The following is a 22,557-nucleotide window of genomic DNA, read 5'->3' on the forward strand; positions in this document are numbered from 1 at the left end:
CCCTGGATGGGGACCCCTGGCAGGGCTCAGGGCTGCTCCCCTTCCCCGGGGCCGGCGGCGAGGCTGAGCCTCTGCCCGTCCAGCTCGCTAACTCTGCATGAAGAGGTGGAAGTTGGTCCTGGTGAACTCCTGGTGAATGCTGTCAAGTAATTTGTCTGAGTCCTGGGGGACATCTGAGAGGACCTGCTGGCCTGGGATGAAGCTCTGCTCTGGGGTGTAGGTGAACGTGAAGGAGCTGGAGTAGATGAGACCATCATCCCTGATCAGCAGGAGTGGGACCGTGATGGGGTATCGCAGCCACCTCCAGTCACTTCCAAAGGTGGAGACGTCGGGGACGACGCACACGAGGGACTTGGGGCTCCTGGGCACAGCGTGGGAAAGGAAAACATGCGTTAACGCAGGAGGGCCCTGTGCAAGAGCAGCCAGCAACAAGTGCCGGCACATCTCCTCCAGCCTGGAGCTGAGAGTGATGCCTCCAGCCGGTTTCTCCTCTCCTCCCCAGTGTCTCATTCCCCTGTGCTGGGGCTGCTTGGTCGTTTGCAGACCCCTGAGGTCCCTGTTGTCGCCCACCCACCACTATCCCCAGACTGCATCCAGAGCCAGAGGCACCAGCCAGACTTGTCCCTGCCTCTCCTTGCAATGCTCGTGCTCAGTCGTGCAGAACGGGCAGTGCGAGTCCCCCTGTCCCCACGGTTGGCAGCCATGTCCCTCCCAGAGCTGCCCAGACCCATCTGCCGTTCCCTGCCTGCTCCCCGGCCCCCTCAGCTGCGTTACCTGTACATGGTCTCTGCTTCCACATCTCCGAACCACACCTTGAGGTGTGCGTGGAAGTACTCCCCCTGCACCTCCAGCATGGCCACGTCCCCGCCGCCCGTGAGCTGTGACGGGCAGAGCACACAGCAGCGTGTTACGTGCTGGCATGAGCCAGACTCCTCCCGGAGGATGCTCTGCCCGCCTGTCCCGTCCCCACTGCAGTGGTCCAGGTCCAGCACCCCAAAACCGGGGGACGCTGAGCGCTGGTGCAAGGGCTCAGGTGCCGGAGCCACGACAGAGGCAGGTGATGAAGAGGCGGGGGTGGCCCGCAGCTGGCACTGTGCCTACCTGCAGGGCAGTGATGAGCGGCACGGGGCTGACGGGCTCGCGGACGCAGGCCAGGCTCTCGCTGAAGGTGTACTCCACCGTCTCGGTGCCGATGATGGTCCAGCAGGAACCGTCGTTCAGCAGCTCCCGGTTGGCTTCCTTTGGGCAGGGAGACGCCTGTGGAGAGTGTCACAGCTCCAGACACACCGCAGGGGACCGGGGACAGGATGCCCAGCTTCTGCCTCCAGTGTCTCGGTTCCAGCAAGCGACTGCTTCGCTCGCAGGAAAGGGGGATCTTTGCCTTTGCAAAGACCTTGGTGGCGATGTCCCCACCGAAGCAGGCAAGCTAGGGGCAGGCAGCTTTGCAGCGATTCTGACCTTAATGTGGATTTGATGAGCAAACCCCCTTTGCTGGAGGATCCCTCCCAGTGATGTGTTCCCCAGCCATCAGTAAAACAGAGGACCTTGGAAAGAGGATGGGGAGCACCCCGGGGGTCGCCACCCCCTCCTCACGCTGCCGTACCTGGAACTGGATCACTTTCTCCGTGGAGAGACACAGGTACATGCGGTCGCTGCCCTGGAACTGGAAGGCGCATTTGTGGAGCTGGGAGATGGGCTCGTCCACATCGAGCATGGCATACTGCTTCATCACCTTCCGAATAATCTGCAGGCAGCAGCAGCAGCATCCCAGGGATGGTACCCATCCCTCAGAGGCACAGAGCAGCCAGGTCCATGTGCCCGACACCCACAGGGGCAGAGGCTTACCAGGGGAGGCAGGGTGATGCCGGTGGCTGTGCAGACCAGCTGGACCACGGAGCCGTAGCGGATATACCCCTCCCGCAGGGGGAACTCGCTCCGGGTGCAGCGCTCATCGGCTTGTGGGGAAGGAGAAAGGCAGAGTCACCACCCCGAGCAGCCGGGGAGCAGGTTAACCTGGGCCGCCTTGTAACATGAAGGTCTGGCCATGCTCCCGGCACCTTCTTACTGCTTCTTCTGCTCTGCAGGTGCCCACTGCTTGGAGAGACCACTGCTCCCTGGCAGCCCGGCACAGGAGAGGGGACTGGGATGCTGTACCTCGCAGGGACACCGCCAGAGGCAGCGTGGGCAGGGATGCTCTGGGCTCTGGCCTCTTCCAGGCAAGTTACTTGCTTGGATTCATGAGCCTCCAGACTGGTACAGCTCCTGCCGCCCCGGTGACAGCCTGTGTGCTCTCAGGGCATGATGCCAACCCTCAAAGCCAGTGGGAAATGGCCATCGGCTCCAGAGCCACACCAGGAACACCGAGCAGAGGCGAGACCTGAGCCAGGTTCCCGCATCCCCAGGCTATTTCCCATCCCTGTCATCCCCAAGAACTGGCTTTGCAGGAGAGGAGAGCTGGGGCTGGGGGCAGGCAGCCCTGGGCACGGCCGGGGTCAGCAGCCCCACCAGGGTCCTTACCCAGGTGGAGGGTGAAGGCTGCCCACTGCCTGGCGCTGGCGACGAAGGCTCCCCCCTCGACGGAGAGGTAGCGGGTGCTGACGGTCTGGGAGCGCAGGCGGTTGAAGAGGGAGACTTTGGAGCCTGAGGAGATGCAGACTGCGGGGAGAGGTGGCTGGGTTAGCGCTTGCCAGGTCTTGTCAAGCCAAGGGAGGACAAGTCCTGGTTTCTGGTGTAACCAGCCTGGAAGGAGCCAGCACCCCCCGCCTGCCTCTCTCTGTGCGTGAAGGCCATCCCAGATGGGCTTTTCAAAGGTGCAGGTGAAGCCCACGGTGTGGGGAGCACGTTGGCATCGGGGCATTGCATTGTGGTGGGTGAACCATTTGGAAATGGGACATCAATATGTCCGGATACATCCTCTTTTGGGGGTGCCCATGGGCTTTGGGTCCAGTCTTGGACTCTGGAGCCAAGTTGTGAGCACTCAGGAGCATCCCACCCTGGGCTCACACCCTCTTTCCTCCCCGCAGAGCCATCCCCGTACGCACGGTCCGTGTTCTTCAGCGACTGCTTCTTCTGTGAGGGCTTGGAGATGACCTTGATCAGCTTGCTGTGGAAAGTGCCGATCTCCTGCCCGTTGCTGAAGAAGAGCTTCAGGACCAGGCGGAAATGCTTGCGCTTGTCCGCATCCGAGATGTACAGCGCCTTGGCACAGCCGAAGCCCTGCCAGGGGCAGAGAGGGGCTGTGGGCAGCTCCAGCCCAGCCCCGCCAGCCTTCCTCGCCCTCCTCACCCTCCTCACCGCCCCGCCAGGACATAATAGCGCCCTTTCAAAGAGCCCCGGGTTAGTCAAAGGGAGAAACGACCAGAGATGTTATTACAGGTGGAATGAAGAGCTGGGGATCGGCAGAGGCTTTATTTACACTGGGGGCAGAGAATTCCTCATGGAAATGAATGTTCACGTGTGATTTATCCCACAGAACATGAGAAATCACCCTGGGTTTATGGTTTCCCCGCCACCCTGGCCGATACGCCGTGCCTTAGCAGCACTGTAAACAAAGGCTCTTTTTGTAAGGTTTCTGGCCTGACTCAGACCCTGCGCTCTTCGGGGACCCCAGATAATGCTTTTTTTTTTTTTTTTTCCATTTCTTTTTTCCCCCTATCAAAAGATGCCAGATCTCTGCTGAAGCTCTTGAACTTTGGGATCGATCGGGTTGGTTTTTTTCAGCTGTTTACCTGCAAATGAAAGCCTGGGCTTTCATTTTGCACTAAGCGGCAGTGCTGCTCATGGGCAGAAGGTACCGGGGCTGAGGGAGCCGTGCAATTTTTGGCAGCTGGCCTGCCATGGGGCTGCCGACCCGAAAAGATGGTGCCAAAGAAAGACGGGGCTCTTTGCAAGGCAGGGGAGCCCGCCCAGCTGCTCGGGCTGCCGCATGTGGCAGAGCAGGAGCGGGGAGCGATGGCCAGGAAGGAAGGACCACAACGCCCCAAGGAAGGAGATGACGTGACATCCCAGGGCGTGGGGTGATGCCAAGCCCCTGCGTGAGCGGGATCCCCACAGCCCCAGGGAGCAGCGGGCTTTACCTTCGCGTCCGGCTGCTCCTCAAAGCTGAGCTTCTGGGTCTCCATCAGGCTGCTGCCCATGCTGTCCAGCCCCATGTACCCGCACACCCGAAAACCCGCCTCTCCCAGGTCCCTGGCTGGAAGAGATGGGGAGGAAGAACCCTGCAGCCCCCGCACAGCCGTGGGCTCCGCTCCTCCTGGCACGGTGGGTGACTCCAGCCCTCCCCGGGGCTGGACCACAGCGGGCTCAGCCTCAAGGGGGAAAGAGGAGTTTGGGGGGGAGGGAGACATAATAAACCGGTCGCTCTCTCCTTTGCAGCGGTGGAGGGCAGCTCTCCGTGGCACGGGAAGGGAGGGAGGAGAGGTCCAGGGCTGCGCCCAGTACTTACCTTTTATCTGCTCCTCTTTTAACTTCCATCCCGGCCCGCTCAGGTAAACGCAAGGTGGGGGGCAGAAAAACCTGCGGAGACGGAAGACGCTTTTTTACTGCACTTCAGCATCCAGAAAAAGTGTTCGGGGGTGATGGGATGGCTGCGCTGAGAGCAGAGACCTTCACCCAGGGCTCTCCGGCACCAGGAGCAACCCTGCACCCTGGGAGGTACGTGGTGCTGCAGTGAGGGGTTGGGGACCCCCCAAATGGGGACACGGGAAGGGCTGGCCGGAGGGACCGGGCTCTGCTGAAGCTGCTGTCTCAGCCTCTCTGCCCTGCGCTGACTGCCTCCAGCCACAGCCTCCAGCCCCAGCCCGGGGTGGCTGCCACATCTGTCGCTGCCGCTGGTGGCCATGAGCCCACTGGCCACGGGACAGCCCTGGGAGGGGAGGACAGGGCACCTTGCCCCCCCCCTCCGAGCCAAGGAGGGATCAGCCCCCCTGCCTCTGCCCGCCTGCCATGCGGCAGTTTCGGCAGGTCGGGAACAAAGTTTGCATTCACAGCCAGATCTGGAGCCCAATGCAAATAAATCTATAGCCAGGGCTTTGGAAACCTATTTTTCCTGTGTTTTATTTGGGTTTCCACTGTCTTTGCACTTGTGTGAATGGTGCAAATTCATCCTCTATTGGTACTGGGTAAAGCGCTAGCAGAGAAAACACCAGTGGGGGTGTGTGGATATTTCAGAGCCCTAAAGTCCTCGGTACGGGTTTATTTAAACAAGTCATCCACAGCATGGGCCCCTGACTCCTACCATGAAGGAAAACAGCATCAGCACCTCAAAACTTTAACCTGGGAGCTCTGTGCCGGTTTTCTCTCCCTCTCCAGACCTGGTACCTGATTTTCACGCTCATCCCTTGCACGGGGTCCAGAGCAGGGGGAGGAGGAGGCTGTCCTGAAGGCTCAGCGACGCGGGGACTTCCCTCCTGGCTGGGAGACCCAGTCCCGGCATAAAACCTTTACCTGTGGACCAGCAGCTCCTGGCAGGAGGCTGCACGCAATGAGGACCCTGTAGGCACAGCCATCCCAGCCGAGAGCTGTCCCCTGGGGTCGCTGGGCTCTGGCTGCGGTTACATCTCAGAGGTAGAGCTCGTCACCTCACAGCTACTCCACACTTGGTAATAACAGAGGATTATTTATATCACAAGGATTAATGGAGGATTAATTATATTACAGTGCCGCAGTCTGACGTCACTGCCCGGGAGTAGCAATTTTGGAGATTCAAGCCAGAACCTCAAGGTGTTTTTGCAGTGCGGGGAGGATTTTCAAAAATAGCAGCTTTTTGGAGACTGTGGGCATTGATGGAAATGCCCCAGTCCCTGCTGTGGCTGTTCAGATTTTAAGACGATTTCCAGAGCACTTAATACACTTTCCCCTTCTTCTTCTTCTTGAATAGTTTATTTCCTCCTTTTACTTCATCTTTCTGATCTCCAGTGCGTCATGGGAGGAACCTAATGACTGGGAATGTCTAACTGGGATGGATATAGGTGTGGGATTAGTATCATTAGTTCAAGACTAAACAGTAGTTTTGGATGCAAAGAGGTCATGAATGGATGGAGAGGGGATATGTCAAATCATCTGCTTGACCAGCTAAGATCAGAGAAATCTCGCAAGGCTGAAACTGAGCTTTAGGTAGGTGGGCTTGGAGGTGGCTATCGGAGAAGCCGGAGAGATCTCCTACCTTTTTTCATTGCCATAGGACTTCTGCGCGACTTTGGCGTGCAGTATCAGTACCGTCTGGTCTGCCGGCAGCTGCAGGTACCTCCGCACGCCGTCTCGAAGCAGGTTGGTTTGGTATGGGTTGGATCTACAAGAGAGCGGTCCTCCAGCACTGTAACCCCAGAACCGGGCTCCTCGCCTTGCCCCACCAGCCCCACGCCGCGCCGGGGCCTGGAGCTCCCTCTGTGTCCAGCCGGATGGGGTGGGGAAGGTGGAGAGGCTTTCCCATCAGAAAGCACTGGAGCCCAGAGAACATTTCAGCTGCTGCAAGACCAGGGCTGGCATTGAAAAGTATAAAACTTGGATTACTGAATAACCACTTCATCAGTTTTCAATCGAACAGACACCGGGCACTACGTTTATAGCTCTAAACCACTCATTTCTAAGCCTTCCAGTCCCACGCGATGGTGGCAGTGCTCTAATTGATCATGAATTTATTTCACCTGATGTGCTTGGTGCTGTGTGGCTTTTTGGTGAGTTGGGAAACAAAGCTACTGAGGCGTGAGCGCAGCCGGGGAGCTGTCACGCGAGGAGGAGCTGCTCGTTGGCTTCTGCAAGGGCTGCTGGGTGGAAATAGCTGCATTTTTCTCCGAGAACTAAGAAGTGGGTGGTTTTGCTGATTGTTTCTGCTCTATTAACTTAGAAGGTGTTCCCGTGCACCCGGAATTTAACTCTGCTAACTTAGTAGGTCGGGCGTTAACCAGCTGGAGAGAGATGAGGGGGGTCGAAGCCCGAGGTGCCCTGCTCTGCCACCTGGGACGCGTGTGCCAGAACTGGGGGATGAGAGGGGAGGGTTGTGGGGTGTCTACTGGGGAGACCTTTTGCAGGGATGATTTGCTTTCAGTGGAGGCGAGCCTGCCCATCTGAAGACCATCAGCTCCTGCTGTACTGAGATCCCCTAAACCCCCCCGAGTACCTTTAGCTGGATAAGAAGAAACCAGAGGAGAGGAAAGGGATGCTGTCTGGGCAGGAGCCCCTTGTTGGCACATCTGCCAATGTCCGGTACGTTGCAGCTGGGCACACTCAGGCTCCTACCGAGGGGACCTAGCCTGGCTGGTTATGAAAAGGTCTTGACTTAAGCCTGAGCTCACTTCTTCACGTGCTGAGCTCCTCGCTTTGCTCCAAAGGGGTGCTCATGCCTGCTGGGCCTTAGCCAATGCCTCTGTGTTTCAGCTCTGCATGCCCAGGGGCTGTTTTTGGCCCCACCTGGATGAGCATCAGACCCAAACCATATCCAGCATCCTCAGCAGACAGAAAGCTGGATGGAAACTGGTTCAGGCTCTGGCTCTTGACCCTCCCAAGGCTGTTGGGGTCACTCATGGCCTCTCCGTACAGCAATGGCCTCGCATGAGAGACAGAGAGGAACAGCGATGGCCAGAGAAGGCTGGGAAGCCCCAAGCACAGCTGCAAACACACCACTGAGCCACCAGGAGAATGCGGACGGGGACTATGGGCAGCGCCGGGGGCTCTCTTGGAGGAGAAGTGGTGAGGATGGGGGGGCTCTTGCGAGGAAAAATCTTGCAAGAGGCACTCAGTGGAGCATCCCCATGGAGCATCCCTGTTAAAAACATGCTCTCATGCTCTTAAATGGGTGAGAAATGGAAAATAAGTGAGAGCATAAATGATCAGATGTGTGAAGAAAGGTAAATGGGGTCCTGCCAAGCACCCCAAGGCAGGCGATGGTGAACTCTTGCTGGGCACAGAGGCCAGAGCAAGCCCCCAGGGAGAGAAGCAGCAACCACTGCCATCCCAAGCAGCGGTGAGGTCATCAGCCAGTTTTGCTCTTCCCGGTGCAACACGTGTATTTTAAAGAGGCTTCTAGGACCCACATTACAATTAGTGTTAAGCTTATATCCCTTCCCTTATATCCCTTATATCCCCCTGCCTTCCCACATTGTGGATGGAGCCGATGCTCTCCTGTTTGTGCGTGGAAGACAAACACATCTCCCACACAAGCAAATATTTACTCAGTGTCTCCTCTGGGTGGTCCCACAGGGACCTGACGCTTTGCACTCCACAGATTTTCCCATCACTGCCGTGTTCGGGCAATATAATCTCCCGCCCTCCTTGTTCTCAGTTCTTTATCCTAGGTGTGTTAGCCGCATCACTGGCAAACATAAATCAACGGAGCTGTGCCAAAATCAGATTTACAGCCGGTGCCAGCAGCACCCACAGCATTTGCTGCCGCTCTGTGTCTGAGAAATGAATGTTTTATGGCCACGGCAAGCCCGTTCCTGACTGCAGAGCACGGGCTGCAACCGAGCTCCTCTCCCTGCAGCAGTCCCAGTGCTGCCGCCAGTACGCGGCTCTGGGCTCAGCCACGGCCGGCACTCACGGTGAGGCAGAAGGAGCTCCTTTGCCAGATAGACCCTTGGATGGCCCTCAACAGCTCCCAGGGCAAGGCCGGACCTGTTCCCTCCGACCCTCCATCGCGGGGCTGGGAGGCTCTTGCTCCAGCAGGTTGAAGATGAGCTTTATCAACCAGTATCCCACCAGTGCCTTCTCTAGGACGAGTTACTTAGAAAGGCTGGAGTGAAGCGTTCCAGCAAGACTATCCACCGACTGGTTTATATCTTTGTACAGCCGAAGAGATCCTGTAAGAAAGTTATTTAATCTTTTTCCATAATGGTGATCCGCAGTGGTCTCACTGCTCTGCTGCCACGCAACAGTGTGATTTCAGCTTTGATCCACCTTTGCTATTTTTCCCTTCATCTAAAAGCACCATTTGGGAATCTCTCTGCAAAAGTCTTTTTTTTTTACAGGACTACTGACTGTGAACAGGATAAATATGGAAACGGATTGAGGAAAGGGCTGCCCGTTGGCCTGACTTTGGCTATCCTTTTACACGAATACAACATGGTGAAAAATGAGTATTAAACCTCGCTGGCTCCGTTCAGTAGCGTTTTGCCTTCAGTTTGTCAAAGGCAACGGGCGCAGAGCAGGGGAGAACCAGGCTGGGTGAGTGAATTTTGCCCCGGTGAGTCTCCTCTTTCAGCATTCAGTGCAAAATGAGGAGCGTAGCTTCGGGTCCTTGCTCGTGTCTCAGCTGTGGGGGACAGGTGCTCCATCCCTGTTAGTGTCACCGTCAGCACTGACGGGCTCGCCAGCACCCGTCCGTACAGCGCATGGTCGGCCCGGGAAGCAGGGATCCCCGCAGAGGTGCTGGGCGCTGCTGGAGGGAGCCTCTCCCATTAACCCACTGGCGCCGAGGCCAGGCAGCGGCAGGGAGTTGTTCAGGAGCAAATTGCCAAAACCTGTGGATTAAGACATGTGCTGACAGCGTGGCCAGCAGCAACGCCTGCTCCGCAGAGCGTCCCGCGGCACCGGCTCGGGGCAGGGCCAGGCTTGTGCCGGTATCACTGCTCCCTGCCATCCGTACGTAATACCAGAGGCACGTGGGTTACTGCCTGGAGCTTATTAAAGAGCCTTCTGGAATAATTATCCACATGCTATTTACTGCTTAAAGTGGGGCCGTGCGTGCCAAAGGCAGGCAAACAGACCGTAGTTCTTCAGATTTGATGTCTAGCTGGAGGAACAACTACTGAAAAACTTGTTTTTATTTTCTTTGTCTGCTCTCTGCAGCCATTGCCTTCTAAATTTGGGGGCTAAATTGTTTGAGTGACGCACTTCTGAACAGTGCTCGCCATTCTGCCCACCGAGGCAACCACCCAGCATCCATCATCTGGTTTAAATTTGCCTTCAGAAAGTCAAAGGGCTATTGCTAAAGCAGCTCAATATACCCGCTCGGCTCCTTCTGGCACCTACAGCCTCCTCAGGGTTACAGGGAATTATTCACTCCCTCTGACATTTATTATATTGAATTATTAAAATGCTTTGATTGTAGTGCAGTGTTAGTTCAGTGTCATGTTAGCAGCGCGGCACGGGCCGGGCTCTTAGAGCTCAGGCTAAAAGCGTCCTTTTCAGAGCCCGAGGTCTCAGCTGGGACTCCACCGCTCTCGCACACAGTTAGGCATTATGTGGAAGGTGGGGGGTGGGGGGGCAGCAAGGGGGGAGCCACCACCTTTCTCCGATGCTGATTTTTGTAAGCCTTTCCCCCTCCCAGCTCAGCCTGGCACCGCTTGCCGCCGAGGCTTTTCCCTCAGGAGAGGGTGCGAGCGGGCGTTGAGGTGCCCCTCTGGGGTGGCTCTGCCCTGGTGGGAGGCACCCAGAGCACCCACGGGTGTTCGCAGGCCCTGGCCGTGCTGCGGTGCCCTCTTCCATGGGAAACGAAGCAGGAAAGGAGGAGTGCCCTGTGTGCTTTTCACAGGAGATGCTCAGCTGGACCATCTCGTGAAGGGCTGTTGTGTGTGGGCACCCAGCCGGCGCTGAGGGGCGTTGGTAGGGTCGGACCCTGCAGTCAACCTCGCTGATTTTAGGAGAGCTGATGTTTAGCGCCGCAGTTGAAAATTAGCCCTTGCCTTCCCAGCAGTGAGTGTGGGGGGCCACAACCAGCGCTTTGTCCTGCCTCCAGCTGGGAATCGCGTTTTCTCCTTCCTCTGTCCCGGTGGGTCGGGCAGGGCTGTGCACCGCTGACTCCCTCCTGCTGCGGAGCACTGCGGCTCGGGGCGTCCCGCCTTCCCTGGGTGACCACCCTGCCACCGGCACGGCTCCTGCCTGTGTCACCACCAGGGGGGAACCCAACAGAGGGGCCTTTTCAGCTCAGCCTTCCCCTGCCACTGGGTCGAGCGTCCCCGCTGAGACAGCCGCGCTCGTGGGGTGGGACATACCCTGGTCCCCACATCGCCTCCTGCTCTGCGAGGGCAGATCAGGCTGGGAAAGTCCCACGACGTCCCGTGTGCGCCTTTGGGCGACCACAGGGGCAGAAAAAGCACTTTATAGGCACTGGGAGAAGCAAACTGCCTTCTGCGCTGCTGCTTTCCAGTTCGCCGACGTTCACCAGCTCAGTCTGCAGAGGAAGGGATCCGAGTTTTTCGGTCCCCTGGGAATGAAAGTACCCAACTCAGGAGACCAAAATACAATCCCAGGAGCTATTGTTTAGAGACTGGGTCTTTGAATCCACTCTTTATACAGGAACTATAACTCCTGGTAACGCTGTCCTCGAGTGCAGGTAACACTGAAATCAAGCGCAGAGATTTAATTTGCTGCTCTTCCCCCACAAAGGAGCCGCCGTTTGCCTCACTCGGGAGATGGCTGCCCAGCAGCTTACTGGGGTCTTGCTGCCACAGAGGGCAGTTGTTCTTTCCGGGGCTTGGGGAAACCAAACGTCCTAATAAGAAATATCCATTTTAGAGGTCTGGGTTATATTTTGTACAGAGCGGGGGAGAAAATGCCTGAGGTGCTCTTGGGTATGGAGTCAATGCAATGTTTATGCAAAAGGAAAAGCCATTAGAAGTCACAGAAATGAGAAGCCTGCAGTTTCTGGCTTCCCTCATTTTTCAATACCTCCTTTAATCCAGACCAACCCAACCCACAAGCCCTTGTATATGCATGGGTATTTATAAATCCTATATTTTCCTCACTGCACACACAAGTGAAATTCAGCCTTTTCTGGGCTTGGGGGATTTATTGACCACACCAACGGCAAACACCAGCGGAGAACAGGAAGCACAAAAACCCTGTGGCAGTGAGCTCTGCGGGGGACCGGGGGCCAGCCGGGGTGGTCACCCCGGGCACTTTCCCGGCTGCCCCGTGCCTGCCCCAGCATCACCAACACCCTCCAAATGCCCGTTTGATAAAGCAGTATTGGCTCATCTGCTAGAAAATTCAGATAATGTGTGTGATTTACTGCAGCGCCCTTTCTCTTTTTCTCATGTAGCCGTTGATGTCAGTGCAAAGAGGAAGGAAAGTGCTGTTAAAGCACTAAAACACAATCCTGTAAAGCACTAAAGGTGGTTTCTACCACCATTAGACTGATGCAAGCACTGGGAAGAGGTGGAGGGCTGGGAAGGTCTATTTCAAGGTGTCTAAGAAGCCTCTGCTAATGATCTCCAATCGCTACAATCGGGCACATCAGTTGACCTTCTTGCTGGAAGCTCAACCTGAGGCTCTACAGCCCTTGGAGCTCTGGTCTGCAGCTCCCTGGTTCAAACCCACTTCCCTACATCGACTGCAGCCACTACCTGTGGACGTTTTGAAACTCCCAGGGCACTGTAGCTCAAGTAGACATTAAGCTTGGACTCTCCTTTTTCCAGGACCTTCCGAGTTTATAGGGCTCCCAGGTGCACTCCCACAGCAGGGCAATCATAGAATGGTTTAGGGTGGATGGACCTTGAAGATCATCTATTTCCAACTCCCCTGCCACAGGAAGGGACACCTCCCACTAGACGAGGTTGCTCAAAGCCCTGTCCAACCTGGCCTCAAACACCTCCAGGGATTGAGGAAGATGAAAGAAAAATAAATAAATAAAAATAAAACAGCGGGGGAGGAGGTGGGAGAAAAAAGAAAAGAAGAAAAGAAGGAAAAAGAAAAGAAGGAAAAAAAGAAGGAAAAAGGAAAGAAGGAAAAAGGAAAGAAGGAAAAAGGAAAGAAGGAAAAAGAAAGAAGGAAAAAGGAAAGAAGGAAAAAGGAAAGAAGGAAAAAGGAAAGAAGGAAAAAGGAAAGAAGGAAAAAGGAAAGAAGGAAAAAGGAAAGAAGGAAAAAGGAAAGAAGGAAAAAGGAAAGAAAGAAAAAGGAAAGAAGGAAGAAGGAAAGAAGGAAGAAGGAAAGAAGGAAGAAGGAAAGAAGGAAGAAGGAAAGAAGGAAGAAGGAAAGAAGGAAGAAGGAAAGAAGGAAGAAGGAAAGAAGGAAAAAGAAAAAGAAAAAGAAAAAGAAAAAGAAAAAGAAAAAGAAAAAGAAAAAGAAAAAGAAAAAGAAAAAGAAAAAGAAAAAGAAAAAGAAAAAGAAAAAAGAAGAAAGAAAGGAGAAAGAAAGAAAAGAAGAAAAAGTAAAGAAGAAAAAGTAAAGAAGAAAAAGAAAAGAAGAAAAAGAAAAGAAGAAAAAGAAAAGAAGAAATAAAAGTAAAAAGAAAAGAGGAAAAGAAGAAGGAAAAAGAAAAAAATATATAGAAAAAAAAGGTTAAAAAAAGAAAAAGATAAAAAGGAGGCCTCTCCCTGGCCCCTAAGTGCCTCGCCGGCAAGGGCTGTGCACAGCTCGGTGCCGGTGCCGCCGCACCCCTCCGGCAATCGCCGTTTCCACCTGCGCGCAGGTCCCGCTCGCCCGTGGGCACCTGCACGGACGCGACGCGCGGGGCGGGGGCGGCTGGGAGCCCCCGGGTACCCCCCCCCACACCGGGGCAGCCGGCTGGAACCCCCCCATCCCCATCCCCACCGCTGCCCCGGGGCCGGGCCCGCCCTCCCCCCGCCCCGTTAAATGCTGCGCGGGGCCCCGCCGCCTCCCAGCGCTGCCGCCGCCGCGCACCGAACCGCACCGCCGCGCGCAGCTCCGCGCACCGAACCGACCCCGCCCCACCCCCGCGCAGCTCCGCGCACCGCCGTACCTGCCCCAGCAGCGCGGCGGGGAGCGGCTCCGCGGCCGGCACGGGTGAGTGAGGGGCTCCGCGGGCGCCGCCGCCCCTGCGGGAAGGGAAGGGAGAGGAGGGGGGTGAGGGTGAGCCCGGCCCCGGCCCCTCGGGGGTTGGCGGCCCCGGGGGTGGGGGGGGCTCCTCGGAGCGGGGCTGGCAGAGAGGGGAGCAGCGAACCTGCGCACGGGGGGCGGAGAGCAAAGCGGGGTGCGGGGAGACAGCAGAGCCTTTGACGTGCGTTTTTCCCCCCCAAAGCTGAGGGCTGGAGCCCTCCCGACCCCCCCTCCCCAGGCTGGAAGCTCTTATCCCCCTGCAACGGTGCCAGCAGTTGCCCTCCGGAGCGCGCTGGGCTGGGGGTATGTTTTGGGGGGGGACAGTACAAGGACGTGGTACCCCGCTGTGTCACTCGGCGCCCGTGCGGAGGATGTACGCTCCGCTCCGCTGTCGGGATGGCGCAGTTCGCAGCCTGCCTGCGCCGCTCACCTTTTGCCTAGCTGTCGGGCAGGTTCCTGCTTATACAACCGAGGATCTCTTTTAGCAGAGAATAATAAGGTCTGGTACACCTGGGCAAGGCGTACCGAGCAATAGGAGATTGAGATCCTGCTAAAAGATAAGCTTAAAAGTGTGCCCTGAGTTTGTTATGCACTGTTTCTGCACGACTGGAAGATTGGGTCTGTGCATACCCGTAAATATGTTTGCACAAGCAATCACCCACCTTTGGCTTATGATTCCAACCCTTTCACAAGGAAAAATTAGCTTTGGGCACTGCTGTTCCAAGCAATTATGTGGGAAAACTTGTTTGGAAAATCAGATTATTCTGCACTCATCGTTATTTGTGCTAACACGTAGCTGTCAGAGATAAGCACAGCTGAGCAGATACATGATGTGGAGGTATGTGCTCTGCTGGGGTTTTTCCCCTCGTCCCACGAGGACAACCTTTGCTGCCCTGCCGAGAGCTGCCAAATCTACCCGGCAGGCAGGGCTGCAGAGCGGGAACCAGTGTCGGTGAGGAGGCCGGCATGGAAACGGGGCTGTCCCGCTTCGAAGGAAGCCACCACGTGTGTGCAGTGGGACGGGGTGGGGGTAAGAGGACTCCAAGAGAGGAACCTGTTCAGAGCCGTGACTCTGAGACGAGGCATACAACTTTACCTCTTCTGCCTAGACCCATAGGATTTTTGCTTCAGTCAAGCCCAGTTTATAAAGTTACTATGAAGTCCTCCCTGTGGGAGCCTCTGTAGCGTCTCTTGATAGGAAAGATTTTTTTTTTTTTTTTTTTCTTCCAAGAACAGAAGCAATTAATCACAGGCAGTGAGTGTGCAGGTTCTCAATAGCAAGTAGAAACTGCATTTCACAAGCAGATTCTTGTGATCTCTGCAGGGATTCATTAGATTGGCATTTGATATCGGCAAAAAGTGTGTGTAGGGGGAAATCTGCTCTCGGATCTCAGCCCTGATATTTGCCACCAGGATATGGATAAATTTGGCCTCATCTGAAATACAAATTCCCATCTGGAAAGCACGCAAGAGCTCTTAGTGTTTGTAGTAAAATGACACTTTCCGTCAAAGCAGGCAGGGTATTGCTGCATCCAACTGGAGAAGGCTGTTGTTGACTTTTGTGGAAGTTGTAGCTTGCTTTTTTCTTGAAGAATTAAAGAAATTTGATGTGATTAGTACAAGATGGGCTCAGGAGCTGCCCTTCTTGGCCACGGTAGCAAAGAGAAAAGACGGAGCCAACAAGGCAGCCCGTTGTAGGCAATCTGCGGTCACAGAAGATATTTGTGCTCCGATTGCTCATAACATAGCATTTCCCTTGAGGTTGGCATTAGGGGTTAAAGGTTTTCAAGAGAAGCCTTTGTTTAAACATCTTTAAAGTTTCCAATAGGGGCCCCTTTGTTTGCTTCCCGAGCAGTGTGCCGGCCTTGTTAAAAACTCAGCGCTCATAAAATGCCATTTACAAATGCTCAATGAATAGGGCTGGAACGTGGAGCGGGAGAGAATTGGTGTTTGTATCTACACGCACATGAGAATTACAGACAAACCCCACCATGAGTGAATTCATGGCACCTAGAAAAAACACAGGAAAAAAAAATAAAAATTGAGTGGTGCTTATAAAGAAACTTATAAAAAAAGCAGCTGCTCCCCCCGAAACAGTCAGTCCCTCTTGTGCCAGATGTCACACGTGTCTCCTCCAGCCGTGCCTCTCCGTAACTGTGTTTTCTCCACTTTGGGCCCAAACAGCAGCAAATTGATGCTTGGGCTGCGTTGGCTGGAGGGAGCTCACGCGGCTGCCACAAGGGCTGCATTGAGCCGCTGGGGCAGGGGACCCCGGCTTTGGGCTTTCTGTTACCTGCTGTGGGCCGGCGAGAATCCCCCCTCTGTAGGTACTTGCAGCATGGATGTGCTTTTAGGTGTCGAGTAACATTTTTAGCACTTAGAAGGATTTCGTCCCCTCTCTCGTCCTGGCTAAGTGTAAAGGGTTTAAATGCAGCTCTGTTGAAGTGTGTGGGGGGGGTACAGCTGAGTGCTCAGAGTCTCTCTGAGACTCCAGAGGCTGGTGCACAGCTATGGCAGCATTTCTGCTAGGATGTCCCCAGGCTGCCGTTGCCTGATCCTGCGTCAGAAGCTTTTCTGGTGCTCAGGCAGCTTGTCCTTTCTGGTGTTTTTTTAGGTTGGATCCTTCTTCCCTAGCAACTTTCTGCCTTTGTCCGTGTCTCTTTGTCTGCGAACTCCTGATCTCTCACCTTGCAAGCCCTTGGTTGCGCACGTGAATCCATCACTAACCTGGTCCCTCTGGTGCCCATCAGGGACGTCTATAGGGATCAGCTGCGGTCCCTTGCAGAGAGATGGCAGTAAGTTGCTTTCTCTCCAGACTTCAGCCTTCCCGTCTCTGGGCTGTGTCATGTTGCTTCGCTGGTTGTTTGCCAGCATCTAAGTTCGGGGGTCTTGAGTTGTAGTCTGCGGACCCGTAGGAGTCCCAGGTCTATGGCAGGAATCAGTAGGAGCAGATCTGTTGACAGCAGAGGTAACCCACTACACAAGAGTCTGTGTCTTGGCAGGAAAATTAACAGGGTCCACAAGCTGAAACACAGGGGAAAACCCTACCTTTGGGTATTCACAGCTCCTACGCTTGCAGCTGGACTTGGACGGCTTCCCCAAAGTGTCACGTTAGACATCCCCCTCATTCTTTTTCTCTTTTCACAGCATCTTGCTTTGGCTTGAACAGTACCAGCCAGGATGAGAGTGGCACAAAAGGTTTCAGTCTTCTCTCAAATGCCAGGCAGCAATCTCGCTGCCGCTCCTCCATTTCGCCCTCCTTGTCATCTGCTGAACCTCTCGTGTCAAGTTGTTGAGGCAGATGGTAGGCTGAGAGCAGCTGCCCCGCACCCAGGCTCCATAAAGCACCTCTGGGTGTTCCCTCGTCTGTCTGAAGTGCTCTTGTTTCCCCCTGGCTGGGTCGGTGCCCTCACCTCGGGATGCAGGTGGGAGAGCCAGCCCGGGTCCCGGCTCTGCCACAGGCTTCCCACAGTCTTTGACTCTCCTGGTCTCTGGTTCTTCATGCCATGATGTAGGACTCTTCTTGGAGAGCCTCATAAGGCCTGAAAGCCTCAGTGAAGCAACCTCAGACTGTTCCCTGATCTCTCCTGGAAGCAAAGACTTCGTAGGCACCTTTGCAAAGAACTTGGTAAATGCAACAGAATTAGATGATTTCAACTGTTTGCTCACAGGTTGACCAGAAAGGACTCATCCCACATAGGGGTGAGGTTGAGGTCAAGTGGTCCAATGCTGCTTCGAGGCCCTGGGGAGGTCTTGCAGGAGGTTTCCACACAATGTCTGTGTTTGCTGACAGTGACAAGATGATGCTGAGGCACAAGGGTCCCCAAGGCACCTGCTCTTCAGTGTGGGCAGAAGCGAGGCCACAGGCTGCTGCCACACTGGTAGAAGGTCTTCTCTGGTGTGTCTCCTATGGGCTGATGGCATCCTGGTCCTGGAACAGCACTTCTCCTGCTGTTGTGGTTTCAGAGGGACGTGGCAGCTGTGAAGTTAGGTGGGAACGGTTTCCAGTGCTACCTTTGGGGTTGTCCCTGTGAAAAGTTTCTAGACAAAGAATTCTACCAGCTTGCTTTTCTGTCTTGAGGAGGGCCGAAAAGTCTCTGTGTGCTTTTCTGCAGGCGCCAAACTCTCCTCACTTTCTGCTATTTCAATTAAACACATAGCAGGATGGGTAGGATAAAAGGGGAGAGGCACAAGAATATTCTCCTGGCGTGTTTCCTTATGCCAACACGTTGAGTCACATCTCCAGAGTGAGAAATATGATATAAAGATTTAGAGAAGGAGGTCAGGCAATGAATCTATGATTGCGGGGCTGAAATAGCAGGCGCTCTCTGTGGTTGTCTGTGCTGTGTAAGGTTGCTGGAGGTCAGTCGGGGATATTGGTCCCAGCAGATTCAGGAGACAGACGTCCTGCTAGTAACTAGCAATCTCGTTGCTTAGAGATACCGGCTCTGCTGCATCAGGAGCTCAGCTGACAAACTCTGCACCAGCCCAGGAGCTGCTCTGGGCCATTTCTCTTTCCTTTGTGGTTGAAGATGCATGTTTCTGGGGAAAAAAAATGCTCTCTAACACCTTCCTCCCGAAGAAGAACTTGGGCAATGGATTGCTGCCTCAGCTTCTGGATGGCCCAGACCTCCTTCCCTCTAAAGCTGGAAGTCTCTTGGCCCAGTTCAGCTGTCCTCCGGGGGCCTGTTTGCACAAGAGCGTTTGCTTTTTAAAGAGAGTCAGTAAGGTGGGTCTTTCCCTTGTTGATCACTTTTCATCAAAATCTAAAAGTATTCTAAGATCACTCCAGTTTTGCTTAAAATCCCAGTTAGGAGCAGGGCTGAGTTTGCCTGTCACGCAGCCCAGGGGACATGCGCAGCCTCAGGTCTTGAGTGGCACAGAGTGGAACAGAGAAATGCCACCAGCAGTCCTGAAACAGGAGCCATCTCTTGACATGATTAGTTGAACACGGGGAATTGGCTGACCGTGTTTTCCTCTTGGCTAGATCTTTAACGCGCGCTTCAAAAGGCCATGTTTAATTTGCGAGTGTGGCATTTATTCTTGCCAGCTTTTGCCGCAGCAGCCCAGGTACGGCGTGTTTCAGCGCAGAGGCTGGCTGGGCAAGAGGCTGTCCTCCTACCTGAGTTGCAGAGCACTGGGAGGTCTTTTAGGAGTAGATTGGTGGCAGAGAAAGACCCCATGTGCTGTTGTGGAGAACGCCTAAAAGGGGATGCTCTGTGCATTACTACACCCAGCGTTTCCCTCCCGAGGGGCCTTCAAATGTCATCTCAGAGTATAAGCCCCTGTTGGGACTTGTATGATGAGCTGTGAAACGAAGACATCTGTCCTCAGCGGGCAAATGGACCTGGACAAGAAACCCATCTTCTTCGTGCCCTCCCTGTGAAGATGCCAATCTGAGTGAGTGCAGGGGTGGGCCTCATAAAACGGGGAGTTGGCTTTTTGGGGGAGCAAGGTGAGAGAAAGAGAAGCCCCTTTCACATCCAGGAAGGTTTTCCTGTTACAGCACTCCTGCCGATTTGATCCTGTTGGGTTTGGAGCCGTGATGGGCTGTTAGAGAAACGCAGCCTTGTTTTTCACACAACGAGTCCTTCCAGGTGGCACTTGGCCCAGTAAAGCTGCCATAGCGTTGTAACTGGAGAGTACTGCGATGTCCTGGAAAGAGTCTGCTCTTGTTCTCCCACACGTGTGTTTGGGAAGAACCAAGGACACAGCAGTCCTTGAAAAGAGAGAAAAAAACATTTTCATGCTATTTTCCTGGTTTCGATTGTGCTTATGCTCCCTGATGCTTTCTTGCTCTAAAAACTGCATTGCTGTCCTCTCTCGGGGCAGTTGCAACTCATCGTCCAGCTGCTGTGGAGGATGAGCATTGACACGATGGAACTGTGATTGAGTACAAGGTCATCACTGTCTGTAAAATGGTTCTGAGGGTGGATTCAGTGCTCCTGGGGCAGCAGAGGCACCGCTGAGAGCTGTGCACCTGCAGGCAGGGGGTGCCTAGAGATTGTGGCTCATGTTGGGAGAAACCAACCTTTGGGCAACCCTCCAGGAGAGGGAGGATCCAGCTCCACAGCTGTCCTGGGCCACGTCCGTTCACACGCCTTGAGGCTCTTGCAAATAAATGGACAATGTGCCAGCGGTTTGTCAGGGTCTCCACAGCAAAATCTGACGTCAGGAGGTGCCTCCAGGTTGATATAAGTTGTCTGTATCTCTCCAGGCAGTTCTGGTTGCTTCCTTGTCACCCATGCCTGGGGTAAGACACACTTCTGTCATCTTCTCTTGGTCTTACGTGCACTTTTGGGTGGTCTTTCTCTTGGGAACGGACCCGAAGGACGACTTGCTGTCCCACCAAAGACAGATGCAAATTTGTCCCCCCTATCCTCCATCCTGAGGCCAGCTCTTGCTGTCTTTCTGCTGTTGTCCTGGCAGGACTCAGGTGTCCTAAGCACAAGGAGTTTGTGTCCAGGCTCCTGAGCCTGTTTCGGGGCATTTTTGACACTTCCATCAAATAACACTCGTGGGAGTTGAATTATGGCCTGTCAAAACAGCCTGATTGGGTGTCCACAAAGAAAAGCCCTGCAGAACAAAACGGGCTACGTGGAGAGGCAGGCGAGATGGGTGAACCTCAGGAACATCACATCTAGTGCTGCTTTACCATCAGCAAAGGCTTCCGGCACAGAAATACATGCTATGAGCTGGTAGTACATACGGCATCAGTATCGTGCACCCCTGCCGTGCATTCCCAGGCATGCTGTGCATGCCTTCTCCGGCACATGGGCACGCTGCGTGGGACAGCAGCGTGGCTTTGCTCCTGTTGGGTAACAGCGTGCTCGGTCAGAGGCCCCCGGCTGTTCCCGGCTCCTTGCAACGCGTGGTAATCCTTGTCCAGGCTTCTCGTGGGGTCTGGAGCGAGGGCAGAGCTGCTGCTCCCACAACGTGCCAAAGCTCTGCCAAGCCCGGGCAGGTGGCTGGAGTCGCGTGTTTTGTCGTAAATGGAAATCTCAGCTGAAGGCTGATGTGCCCAGATGTATGAAATCTTGCATGTGGTTGTACATGAGACCTGGTTCATGACTCCATAGCCGTGGCCCACAATCTGCTTTCCTCCTCGTGATACTATGGTCGGGGCTTTTCCTGGGCTGTGAATGCACTGTGTGTCCTCAGCCTTCCACCCCTTCTTTCTCTGTCTGCTTCATCCCCTCTACAATTGAATATATAAAGCCCCCACCTCCGTAGCAGCGAGGAGGGCGCAGAGCTGCTGCATCCCTCTCCCAGCTCCCTGCCCTGTCCTGTCCTTTGGGCTTGCCCAGGGGAGGATGCACCCAGGTCCGACCTGCGCGGGTGAACCAGAAGGGGAATATTCAGAGCATTTCTGTTAACCTGTAGCCAGGAGAGGGCTGCCAAGGAGGCCACGCTGAAACCCGAAGCGGCTGTTTTTCCCGAGACTCAGCACTTGGCAGGGAGAGCAGACGGACGAGCGGCGGAGTGGGGAGGGATGCAAGCAACTTGGGGGGCAGCGCTGCAGGCAGAGGAGCCCCGGGAAGGTGTGCTGCTTACCTGTTTGCCTCTGGGGGTTCATCTCCATGTCCTCCTTGTCCGAGATCACAAGAGGAGCCGAGAAGAGGCTGGGGTCATTGCTGTCCCTTCTGTCCTTGTGTGGCTCGTCCCTTGGTCACCCTCTTTGTGCCATGTGCAGACCATCCCCTTCAGCAGGGACAAGCAATGGCTGGTTTTCCCCTTGCGTTGCTCACAAAGTTCGGGAGATGGTCCAAATGTCCCTCTCAGCTCAGCCGCCACCGGGTTCGGCTGAGCCAGTCTGGCCAGCAGCACTCTCCCTGCCTGGACCTTTTTTCCTTTATAGCTCAGCGTTATCTCAAGGTCCCCGGCGTTGCGGCCGGCGCCGTGTTTGCCTTTCCTCGCAGCACCTGCCTGCCAGCCGGTCGCTTCCCACCCGTCTCCCTCCCACCCCTGGGTGGTGGCAGGGAGCTTGCAGGGGGGAGGGCATGGGAGCCCTTGGGGTGGGGGGAACCCCCGCAGGGCTGCAAGTCAGCCCCAGCGCTGTCGGCCCCGGGGGAGTGGGGACGGCGAGTAGCAGAAGTTGCCCAGCGCAGGATGGTGGGAGGGATACTCGGGGGCATCTGTCCCATCAATTTTGCTTCTCCATCCCCGCCAGCCTTGCTGCTGGGGCAGGGCTGGGTGTTATATTGAATCGGGGACCAGGGCACTGTCCCAGCCTGGGTTTCTGCTGCCAGGACCGGTGCTGGATACATGGCTGAGCCGCCGTGCCCTGCCCTGTCCAGGCAGCATCAGCCCCTCCAGCCACGGCGAGTGCCAAGGCTTCATCCAAAGCTGAGATGCTGTTAAAAATAGATCAGTCGTGAGCTGGTTTTCTCCTCCTTGGTTCCTGGCCCAAGAGCTCATTCCTCTCTCTGGGCTGGCTTTGAAGCTATCTGGATGCTGCGAGGCGCAGGCTGTGTGCCAGCCTGCCATTGCAGGGAGGCTCGGGGAGCAGAGAGCTGCAGGACTGTTATAGGTGGCATAGCTGTCCCCAGTTTATTTAGTGGTTAGTGAGTTCTTTCTCCCCCACCAAAAAAGCATTGCTGGAAAAAGAATCTGCTAAGTAAATGGGGAAACGAAGGTGGGATAGGAGGGGCTCTTTGCTCTTCTGCTTGCACATGGTGCTCTTGTGAGGGGGCACAGGCACTCGAGCACTCCCGACCGCAAAGCGATGCTCACCTTGGCCCCACGGCTTCCTAGAAAAGCCCTGCCACGCTGCAGAGTCCCATAATCTCCCAACCCGGAGTGATCCCGCTTGGCCCCTCCACTGCACAGCTCTGCAGGAGCTCC

The 22,557-nt window shown here is 55.1% G+C and overlaps 1 protein-coding gene across 1 annotated transcript; it reads right to left on the bottom strand.

The window, feature by feature from the left end:
• Nucleotides 1-87: 87 nt before the first annotated feature.
• RBPJL (recombination signal binding protein for immunoglobulin kappa J region like) lies at nt 88-21,295 on the bottom strand (the record flags this gene model as incomplete). The annotated part of the gene is made up of 12 exons (XM_082491216.1): nt 88-361; nt 775-878; nt 1,102-1,257; nt 1,604-1,744; nt 1,846-1,955; nt 2,518-2,655; nt 3,042-3,216; nt 4,077-4,192; nt 4,445-4,515; nt 6,164-6,289; nt 13,637-13,712; nt 21,268-21,295. The coding sequence occupies 12 exons, from the start codon at nt 21,293-21,295 to the stop codon at nt 88-90; spliced, it is 1,515 nt and encodes a 504-aa protein (XP_082347342.1).
• Between the last annotated feature and the right edge of the window lie 1,262 nt (nt 21,296-22,557).

Source organism: Vanellus vanellus (assembly GCF_965231255.1).
Source record: "Vanellus vanellus genome assembly, chromosome: 15".
NCBI lineage: Eukaryota > Metazoa > Chordata > Aves > Charadriiformes > Charadriidae > Vanellus > Vanellus vanellus.